Here is an 11,443-nt window from a genome sequence, read left to right as displayed (position 1 = left end):
GAGACCTCTCCACCACAGTAACTTCCTCCCGATTTTCTTCAACCAAGACCGGTAGCAGGATAAGAAAGGAAGAGGCATCTAGGTGATAGAGTCATAGTTCATGGTCTTTTAACAAGGGGAGGCCTACACTCGCAGATGCGGCACGCGGGAAACAATAAGTAACTCCATTCTACCAAGATCCAATATTAATTGGTTCATCTTCCAAAGTTCCATTCCAAATGGACGGATGTCGGTTTACTTAGTGCTATCATGTAGAGCCTAGCGGACGGCTCCCGAATTATGCATAGTAAGTCGGTCAGCCACGCCAGTCCTTTCGTTCTCTTCCATGGAAATCATGATGTAGAATCGCCGTCCAACCTTGCTCGATGGCAGCGAATCCCAACGCTGCCGATCAGCACGATCACCCTAGATTACACCATTACCAGACCCACTGGTTTCACCAGAGGGTCCTTACCGCCACGCCACCTGCTTCAAAAGCTACTTTCATGCCGCTTGAATTGTCTTCTCTGGGCGTTCTACCACAGCGAATAATTGAACGGACCTGTCTGGTTGCAACGTGTACCTTCAAAAAAAATGTGCATTCAATTCCCGTCGGAGTCCTTGCTCGGACTGCCCGTATCACGCGCGCTATGATCGCGGTATTTTGCTGGATCCAATCTCCGTTCGCCATCACGTCATGGCGGGAATCACAAGGGGACTCGAGTTATCATCTGTATTTATGTCCTGGCTTGATACATGCACATTGACGGAACAGAAGTAGCCTACATGAATCGTCACTATATTCGTTAGCAAGAGACGAGTTGAACGCCCGTACAGCCATAGTTCTAGACACGTGAATGACACAACCAGGTAGGGGTTGACAGTCGCAAGCCTTGTTCGAATTACGAATCCCCACCTAATGTGCACGAAAGTCCCAAGAAGTCGATTGCCAAACTCGTCTGATATAAAAACAATTAACACATAGCATCCCTGTAGCGATACATCAAATCCCGGATATCAGCAATAGGAGGTCGCTGTGATATCTCGAGCCAACATTCCTCGATGAAATCCCAGTGACAATCATCAATGGTAGGGATCTCTGGACGCCTAGGCTTGATACCCCTAAGTATAGCCACAACAACCTGGTGATCACTGCGAATATCACAGTACGGCTGCTGACCCGATAAAACCTAGCGCAAATGAGTGAAACAACACAGTAAATATACGCCGTCGACAGACCTGGTATGCGATGCATCCAAAAGAATAAATATCACTGTCTAGTTTTGGTGGGCCAGGCACATCCTCGGTGTCGGGAACTTCAAAAAGCTCTGGCGCAGCCCATCGCACATTACTCCTGATATAAGAGGTCCCATTTAGGTCGGAGCATGTAGTCAGTAGGCCATAGTCCGCTAGCCGAGCTCTTCCACCGCTGTCGATGAGTACGTTGCTCTAAGAGGACGTAAGAACATTCACGTGTATGCATATGCGTTTACTTACACCTGTGAGATCCGCATGTGCCACTTCGTTAGAGTGGACTAAGCGTCATATATCAACTTATCTTGATGCAATCCAGATGTGACATGACGTACGATATTGAAGACCAGCAGCTACATCAGCAAGCTGTTACGACGGTCATGACTTGCGGAGCGGTCATATTGAGGAAAACTTACCAAGCCGAACTTTTGAGCCTCAGAGAGACTGTCATAATGTTTATCGAGATATGTGCTCAAGGATCCGTTGTGCATCCACGGAGAAACAATAGCTGGTACTGGACCAAACCCATAGGTAATCCCGCACAGGGGAAGAATGTTATCGTGCTGCAGGGGTTTCCACTTGTGGAAGTCGTCCATTAACCTCTGGAAATGTTTTTATGTCACTAGTATTCTAGGATCTGGATCATATCAGCCAACCTTGTTGACGATGTCCTTGAAACGATCATCCGGAATTTCGATTCTTACGCATTTAACCGCCACCTTGAAACGACATTAGATTGCCAGAATTTAGTACGAAACTTATACAAACCTCGACATCATTGTCCTTTCCCGCGAATCTGCATTTCCACACGTCCCCTAAGCCACCCTGAGCAATGGCATAAGTAAACTCTTTGACAACTTTCGCAGTAAGATCGTTTAGGCGTCTAGATTCACTGAAAGATTAGCCAGACATTGGAGCTCTGCCGCGGTAAGAGGCAAAGTTCACTCACTGATTATCATCGAGGTTTACACCCGGGTGCGTCGAGTGCGATACTTCTGTTTCCGGCTGGACCCCCCATGCCCAATTTTTAGGCAACACACTAAAGATCCAGGCGGAAAGAGAAACCATGTGGCCGTGTAGCGTGATAAAATCGGACAAGCTAGATCTTTATCGTCTGACAGTTAGAGTAACTCTCCAGAATGATGCTAGCTTTTGCGAGATTCCTGCCTTTATACTGACATTCGAGGACGCTGGCTGTTGACTAGCTGTGACCTGTACGATACTCGAGGTTCGAGCGCCAACGGGAATTTCCACAGGAATATGCCGTGTGGTCAAATTGGAAACGTAAACCTCGCTAGCCCCGCCATGTAATGATTCGGTCTTGACTCTTAATACTGCATTCTGGCACTTCCATACGGGCAGGACTCCGAGGTCCGAACTACCCAGTTCTCTCAGAACCGAACTTTCAGTACATGCAGCAAACCAGGGTCTAGATATGTACTGGAGCGTTATTCACTCAGATTCTCCAGCTGTACCCACGGTGTGCACCTGTGTTCTATAATAATTCACATCAAGAATTCATTCCGTTACACAAAAATCATCCAATCCATCCTATGCTCTCTGCTATGATCCCGATTGAAGATCAGCATTATAACCAAACGTAATAGTACTACAAACCACAGCCTACCTGGTGAGTAATCGTGGCACTTGGGACAGGCGCTATGCGATCCAGTTCGGCGAGTTCGCACCGTAACGTTGAATAAATCCCCGGCAGTGAGCAATATACAGCCTATCCGAGGACACAGGAAAACTCTTGCGCCTCGGGAGTTTTGAGGTTTAAACGTTAAAGAGCTGTAAGTTCCTCGAAATACACTGTACAGGAAGTAATACGCATACCTGGAGCATGCATGAATTTTACAAACGAGTAAATTTCACTTGGAGAGAATCGTTCCTCCTGCAGAAGAAGCAATTCGATGGGAGCTACTCGCTTTCTTTGACTGGTTATACAAGATGAAGTCGCTTGCAATCCATTGCCGCGGACATTGACCGACTCCGTAAGTCAAGAAACCGGGTATCACTCTTCTTCGACTAAACATTACTCGCGTCAGTTAATTAGATGCGCGGTAAGTCAGGAATTTTAGTGTACCGTATCGAGTACTTACGAATACCCAGCAGTTTAGATTGAGTAACAAGAGACGGTGTACAGGAAAAAAATTAAGGCTATACGCAACGTCACAGAGCCAATACTTAAAGGAGTCTCTCAACAGATAACCCTTATTGTGAAAGAGTTTGGATCCGGAACCGAGAGGTTTCTATGCAGGTGCATATACTAATTCAGAGACCACTCTCGGCCGTAGCGTTACATCATCTTCATCCAAGACCCACATCTGAGAGAGGCCTCTCTTACGTTGACAATTTGAAGCTTTCCCTAGCTTAAGCGAGCGCTCTCATTGGTGGAGAGGACTAGAAGTCCGACACTATACCAAACAGGGATCATTCAACGATAGTTTTTCGACGGGTCCAAATACTGATGCGGCACCGAAGGGCAACATTGGGATGCTGGTTAGGAGGGGCTGTGTCGGGCTCAATGTTGAAGACTGGTTCTGAGCCAAAGTTTCAGAGATCACCATATCATCACCATATGTGCGCATCCGAATGTTGTGCTGTCAGGCAGATATCTAAAGTCAGTATCTTAGTTCACCGCTACCGAGTTCCGTATGTCACTTCATAGCTGGCTATGTCCTAGGCTTGTGACGAGTCGCAGACTTACGCCACGACATCACGATACGAAGTAGGAGGACTCTGTTGTATCTGACAATCAATCCCACCACTCATCACGCAAGAGCCTCACAAAGTGGTTGGTAACAGATTATAGCCACTCAGTCGATCGAATGAATATAAAATCTGCACCAAGAGCTAGCAGAGCCCGAGTGCAGTGTGCTTGACATCAGCCAGAAATATGATGGTCACAAAATCAACCAAGAGCTTGCTTGAACGATTACAAGTCACTAACCGAAAATCTCGGCGAACATTCCTGACTTCTAGGGTATTTCTGGGATGAAAGATGGAAGAGGTTGAAAGTAGAACATTGGCCCATGTTTCTCACGCAGTTGCACGTTGACTGTGTGTTTTGAATGCAGCATGCCACAGCACTGACTGCGCTGACTAGGCGTCTGATAGGGCCCTTGGTTCACACCATCTAATTGAAAGCTTCTGTGGGAGCAGAATACGCGCCGAGTGTGACAAATCTAACCGGTGTAGGTATGACAGCAGATGCTGAATGTCCTACCACAATGCGCTCCGATGCAGACCCTGCTAAAAATGTAGACCTTCCTGCGCAACCCGGCGCAACCCTATTTCAAATCCGTGATGTGAACCATGTACTGATGGATGCTTGAACAGGTCACGATGCGTGCATTGCATTCGATGGCGCTAATAGAGACTGCAGCTGTGAAAAGGGGGGTGAGAACGTCATACACGCTGCACGGTTCTCAGGAGTGGGAGAGAACAGGGCCTCGGGGGTGAGAGAGTAGGGTCTAACGCCACAGAGTGAATCACAATCCTTACCTGATCAAGTACCACCGAAGAAGGCATATTTCCAGACTCATCGCCTGCATGATGCTCAGAATCCTGATGGGGAGCAACTTGGCTCGGCTAAATGGAAGTTCATTGAGAGGTACGACAAGCTGCATTGATAACACGTACACCTGCGACTAAGTTCGTCATATTTGACCCAGATCCCCCGGCAACGGCACCAGCACTCTGAGTCAATCCCGTAAGTCCCTCCTCCCTTGGAACAATATCGATCAGGAAGTCGAACTGGTCTGATTTTGCGAGGGCCTTCGCAATATCGGCACGGGACAGTGTTCGACGCTTATTTGAGTCGGCTATGATAAATGCACGAGCAGTTATTTCAGATATAAAAACTTGGTGGGCGAGCGGTGTTGAAATTTTACCCGACACAGTCAGGAAGAGAATGGAAATATTAAGTTTCTGTGGCGTAAAGGGTACCACGAGACGCACTTTCACATGCTTTGCAAAATAAGATGGGCGCGTCTGCTGCGATCATCTTTGTAAACGTAGTCAGTAAAAGCTCGCACCGTTTATGACGGAGCGACGTACCTTCACATCTGGATCGCTCTTCATGACTTTCTTAATGCGTGCGAGCGGTAGTGGAGGATGCCTGTAATCTGGCGTCTCTTGTTCTGCTGCGTCTACTTGCCGCTGCCAAAATGAACGAAGGAAGTCATTGAGAGGCTCCCCGGACTGCACGTATGGTGTGGTGGGTGACATTAAAGGAATAGGTGGGAAGATCTATCAATTCGCGTCAGTAGAGTATTAACCTTAACCCTAGACTAAGGGCAGCCCGGCTTAACCAGAGTCTTGAATTTTTCACACCTGCCATGGAGGCGCTATTACTGCAAACATATGTACTACTACTACACAAGGATATCGTTGGGATGTCCTTGAACTTGTCTCGGGACGTTCATATTGTGCCTAAGGGAGGCTAGAGAAGTTCGTATTGAAGCTAGCAAGTTGCAGTGGATGCACTATCTTCGTGCTCTATAAGTGTAAGGTTAAGGTTAGCTCGTCACGGTTGCTTGCATGCAGGTGACCACTAGTACGCACTTACCCTCGAGGCTCCATGGTCAAATTACGCTTCAGCTTCTGGCCGTCAATCACAGGTATTGAGGTAATTGCTCCATCGTATCCAGTAATATTCTGTCATGCTAACATAGATGGACTTTTGATGGATTATTACTGCTGTGTTATGCAAATGGAATGTGGTTTAATTGCAGTGTGTTTTACATAGTTGCAGCGTGTTGGCAATCAAACCCTAGTACTCCTCACTTGGACAGGGTTCTAACAACCTAGAAGTGTATTTCATGCACACCAGCCGTTCTTACTGTGTTCTACGGATTGCCCCAAGCGCAGTAAGGCAGTATGGCCTCTTCGTCCATCATCAGCGTTCTTTCGTGGTGTCGGTCCATTCTGTGCGTGCTGTTCTCGGAGAGGCTTCCCGGCTTGGATCCGACCACTGGTAAAGACTTGAACGTGGATCATGGTAATGCTCCGAACGATGCTGTCGACGGACCGTCTCATGATCGTTGTCGAATTCCGGAACACAAGTCTGTGAGTGACTTTACTATGATTCTTCCAGTACATTTTGTAACCAATTTACGGAAGAACTGATTTATACTACAGCAGACTGCCGAAACTTTGGCTGCACTCGGACGTCGAAACTCAGTTGATGTTCTACGCACTAGATCCTCGTCTAGTCTATCGAGTTCGCTTTCTGAAATGCCAGCGCAAAATTGCACCGCAAGTTCACCACCCCATGGGCCAGTTGAAAGGACACCCAAGCCCCAACTTTTCTCCAAAATGCTTCGGATACTCCAATTTCGGGCACTGTCACTTGGAGCATCTACCATCAGTTCCCCACAGCCCGACTCGGATTTAAATGATCCGAAAAACCGGTGAGGCCTATAGCTGAAGATCTTCAACCTATGGTATTGAAGATGACTTGGTTCAGAACGGATACCCTACCTGATTTAACCGGCCAATTGATCCGTACAAGTTCTTATGCTACCTCTTTCGGGGGATTGAGTGACATCTGGCGATGCAAATGGAACAGGAATGGTGCCATTGTTGGTGTAAGCGAGTCCCGAATTCTCTGAAGGTGTCCGAGTCTGATGACGATACCGCAGGTGGCTGTGAAGTCAATCAGGACTCAAGCAGTAAATGAAGAGGATACGAAGAAAAAAAGTAGGGTTCGTCAGCGTGCTCCATCCAATTCATAAGCGTCGCCTATTGGTCATTATAGAGGCTTCGCCGCGAGCTTAAAGTTTGGTCGCGACTTAGACACGATAACGTTGTACCACTGTACGGCACTGTGTCTGGATTTGGCCCATTCGTCGCACTGGTTTGTCCCTGGTACGACAAAGGATCGCTTTCATGTTATCTTGAATCTCTTGGCGAGACTTTGTCCATGATCAATCGTTTCCAACTGGTACGTACCGTATGATTTGTCTGAAAGTTTACCCATGCCTTCACAGCTCAGTGATGTTTCCGCGGGTCTTCAATACCGTAGGTACCTTGTTCTGTTCTGCAGCATAGTCGCTAATTGTTGTTTTGCTTCAGTTCACTCATGCTCTGTTGTTCACGGCGATCTCACTGGGGTGAGTAGGTAGTTTGCTGAATTCATCGCTGATAATGATCATATCTGAAGTCCAATGTCCTCATCTCATCTGATGGGAGGGCCCATCTATCTGACTTTGGTCTTTCCGTCATAGTCGTGGAGTTCGTGGGCACGTCTTATTTCACGTCCGCCTTGAGTGGCACTGTGCGGTGGACAGCACCCGAACTTCTTGCAATTCCCGAAGAAGATAGTGCAACCATAATCCCAACATCACAAAGTGACATATATTCGTTTGGGTGTATCATGTTCCAGGTTTGACCAACATTCCTTTCATGTAATATTCTAACCCTTGCACTAGGTGTTGACGGGCAAGGCTCCATACTCCGAGTTCAAACGGGACGCACAAGTAGTGGTTGCAATTTCTCTCGGAACAAAACCGTTGCGCTCTGAGTCCCCCGCCATCATAGATCACCATTGGGGTTTCATTCTGAACTGCTGGTCAATCAAGGACTACAGACCATCTGTTCAGCACGTAGATGAGTACATCAAAGGCCAGCTCCACATCTTACAGCATGAAACATCTTCCGATTAATCTGTTGGGGCTGGCTTATCATGAATCATGCCTAATCGTACGGACCTTACTTCCTATTTTCGTGCAACAAGAACCATCGCTCATCATTTGAACTAAGTTCTGTATCCTCGGAAGTTCTTACATAGTAAGGACCATGCAATATTACTGGCCCCAACGCTTGATTCGGTATCAGTGAACCAGTCACTGATCGGTTATCCGTGCCAGGATGTCATCAACTGATGCAATGAGGTCGTCTTCTCTGCATGGCCTCGCGAATATGGTTACAGCATCCAAATCCGTCACGAAGAAGCCAGTGTCACGACACCTTGCGTATCTGACATGGATCGTTCTGATGGTGATCGTCCACTATCTAAGCTCACAAGCGCCGTTGTTCGTCTTAACCAAACTGTTCAGTGCTGATCACCTCGTGGCTAGAGCGTCAACCACTCCATCCGGGACGGTGAAGTATTGAACTGTTGCCGTGAGCGCTCCTGCAATGCATCTAAATCTTATTCTTAGAGTTCTGTTGAACCGGTATCTCAAGAATTTGCAAGTCAACATGCTAATCAGCACTCTACCAAATCCAGGACCTGTCGTCTGGCATAAAAGATGAAGTAAGGACTTGTGTTGCCCTCATCTTCTCCCTGCCCTGTTGCTTCGTGATGTCAGAACAGAAGGCCGAGTCACCAGTTAGCCCAACTCGTGGGTGGTCCACAACCTTATTTTGGGAGGCGGTTCGTCGGATTCTGCCCTCCAAGCCTCCCGAGAATGGCTGTCCGTTGGAGTCCGGTCCACATACCCTAGTGTGTAATTAAATTTCCTCCATCAAGAGCAGCATGTTGATTTTTTTGCTGCAGGATCAACCTCGCATGGACATCATACATCACCTGGCGGCATCAGAGCCGGTTACAAGCCACGAAACCGATAAACCAATGTTGGTGACCTAGCGATTCTGATGTTCCACTCTAAATCATGGCGAATTAGTGTCCTACTCGTCATAGATGGTCTTCCTGACCTAAGTGGTCAGATCAAGAACAAGGGTGCCTTCGCTGACAGCAATGGCGGATTCAGTGATGTATGGAAATGTATCTGGGTCAACGATAACAAGCAGGTTCGTCTGAACTACACCCATCGGTCTCACACTTGTTAACTGTCCTCTAGGTCGCTGTGAAAGCAATCAGGATTCAGGGCGATGTCAAAGACAGAGAGAAGAAGAGCAGGGTAAGGCATCGACATCCCTTGTGATCCCACGATCTCATATTATCTTAGCGTCTATGCAGCGAGGCAAAAATATGGGCGGCCCTCAAGGATGTACACATTTTACCGCTCCTTGGACTTACATGGGGGTTTGGTCCTCTTCCAGCCCTAGTTTGTCCGTGGGTTGAGCATGGCCCACTCAATGTTTACCTGGAATTGAATAAAGATCTCTCTCTGGCGCAGAGATTCCACATTGTAAGATACCTAATCCATCCCACTTCACCAAATAAGGCCAACTTATATATATCCCTCGCTCTAAGCTCCAAGGATTGGTATCAGCAGTCTCATACCGTAAGCACTCTCGGACAAACGCCAGCATATTCTGATGGACGGGCCTTTAGTTCATTCGCAAGAGGTCATACACGGCGACATCACAGGGGTATGCTCGTGAACCGTAATATTAACTCGTAAACTGACATTTTCAAACCTACAGTCGAACATACTTATTGACGGACGGGGAGAGCCCTTTTTATCGGATTTTGGCCTCTCAGTCTTGGATGTGGAGCTCACTGGACAATCGTACTTCACATCCTGCAAGCCAGGGAATGTACGATGGGCTGCACCAGAATTACTGATTCCCCTGCCAGACGGATCTTCGTGCCGTGCGTGTATAAAGAGCGATATTTATTCTGTGGGTTGTGTAATACTGCAGGCAAGTCAGCCAGCCACCGCTGTGGTATTAAATTGCCAATCTGCATGTTAACTCCGCAACGCAGGTACTTTCCGGCCGCGTGCCCTACGACACCTGGACCGATTTTATGGTCATCAGTGAGAAGTTTAAGGGCGAGGAACCTCTGCGACATCCCGAACCTCCTATTGATGACCGCCATTGGCAATTCATGAGACGCTGCTGGCGTCAGAAGCAAGAACGAACTGTGACAGTGAAGGACGTAGCTGAATTCATCAAAAAAGAGTTGGACGATGCACGGAACCTTGGCAAGCTATAAAGTAGTTACATTGGATACTATTTTTGATCCTGTATTCGAGTTTCTATCAAGTGCTGAGTTATTATGGGGAGGCGCAGCGCCACCAAACAAAGTGTGATATTATGTAATCAAGTATCGGCGAAATACGTGGTCAATAAGTACGAGATGGTGTAGACATGTAACCAAACACCTACACGACAAGAATTTAGGTCGCCGAGCCATCAGCAAGAACTATAGATGAGGTGGATTATACGAGCCTATCAAATTTTAAGAGGAGCGGCCGTCTACGAGTCATTTTCTTCATCGGAGTCCCCTAAGAGAGCCCCAACATTGGTGGTGTCATGTCCCTCAATTTCCTGCATCGTCGCAGCCTCGTCAGTGTTGGGTCCTACTTCCCCACTAGAAAGCCGCTCTGCTGCAGCTGCCAGAATGGCCCTTTTCTCCGGTGCTTTCTTGCCTTTAAGGTCCTTCGCTGCAGGAATTTGTGAATCGAATTGGCGATGCCAGCGGATCTGCAGGTCCAGCTCAGCGACGCGCATCTTGTTGATGTCCTCTGCGATAACACCAAAGACACCTCGAACACTCGATACTGGTACGTCGTGTGTTGCTACGAGCTCGCAGATTGTGTCGCGGACAGTATCAGTGATTATATTCTTGTTTTTCAGGGCAAATGTTGTATGTTTTGTGGTTTGTGCTATAGTGCGAGCAGTGGCCTTCTTGATGGCATGTGCTTTCTGGAGAGGTGCGCGAGAAACACGCATACCAAGAGCATGGTTACGTTTGGTGAGGATCTCATTGCGCTCTCGCAAGTGTTTGGCCTCACTCTTTGCAGCTGTGAGTGACGTCTGTGCAGCTGTGAGTGACTGTTGATCTGCCCGAGCCTGTGAGGCAGCCCCGACAACAGCTGATTGTGCTTCTTGTAAGCTTGCCTCCAGCCTTTCAACATGACTCCTGGTCCGCTTGTGGCATCGGCGCTCATTTCTGTAGCGGACGTGAAAATTCTTTGATGTTGGGAGGATTGCATCAGGTAGGGTTAATTTGGGGGACGAAACTGTAGCTGCAGGAGGGATGTTTTCCTTCAGGAGACCTTTTGTGTGAGTGCTCTGAGCTTTCATGCGTGATGTGACTTGCTGTTGAGCTATTGTCCGTTTTCTCGAAGGTTTCCAACGGTCGTGCTTTGTGTATCGTGCTGGCATTTGGGTCTGCAGAGTGTCAGGATGTTTGATGTGACGCGACGCGACGCGTTTATTATGCTTACTCAGCAGCGAATCTTCACAATCATTGACCTACCGCTCGCACCCCACTACGTTGTGCTGGTGTGTAAATGACCATCTAGAATACACTAGATTTACTCGTTCATTGTATTCTTGGTGGAAT

At 47.6% G+C, this 11,443-nt stretch overlaps 1 protein-coding gene across 1 annotated transcript; it reads right to left on the bottom strand.

Moving 5' to 3' along the window:
* Nucleotides 1-10,151: 10,151 nt before the first annotated feature.
* Nucleotides 10,152-11,162, bottom strand: EDB91DRAFT_1175549 (uncharacterized protein). Its single transcript, XM_041320366.1, is given in 3 exon segments — nt 10,152-10,849; nt 10,899-10,905; nt 10,925-11,162. 3 exon segments carry the CDS (start codon nt 11,088-11,090, stop codon nt 10,351-10,353), a joined length of 672 nt encoding a protein of 223 aa, XP_041169449.1. The 5' UTR covers nt 11,091-11,162; the 3' UTR covers nt 10,152-10,350.
* Nucleotides 11,163-11,443: the final 281 nt, after the last annotated feature.

This window comes from Suillus paluster (genome assembly GCF_016628075.1).
Source record: "Suillus paluster strain FC165 chromosome Unknown EDB91scaffold_183, whole genome shotgun sequence".
NCBI classification, from domain to species: domain Eukaryota; kingdom Fungi; phylum Basidiomycota; class Agaricomycetes; order Boletales; family Suillaceae; genus Suillus; species Suillus paluster.
This window is presented reverse-complemented; position numbering and strand designations above follow the sequence as displayed.

Coding starts and splice junctions, on each gene's coding strand:
- EDB91DRAFT_1175549 (XM_041320366.1), bottom strand. CDS start 11,090: ATGCAATCCTCCCAACATCAAAGAATTTTCACGTCCGCTACAGAAATG.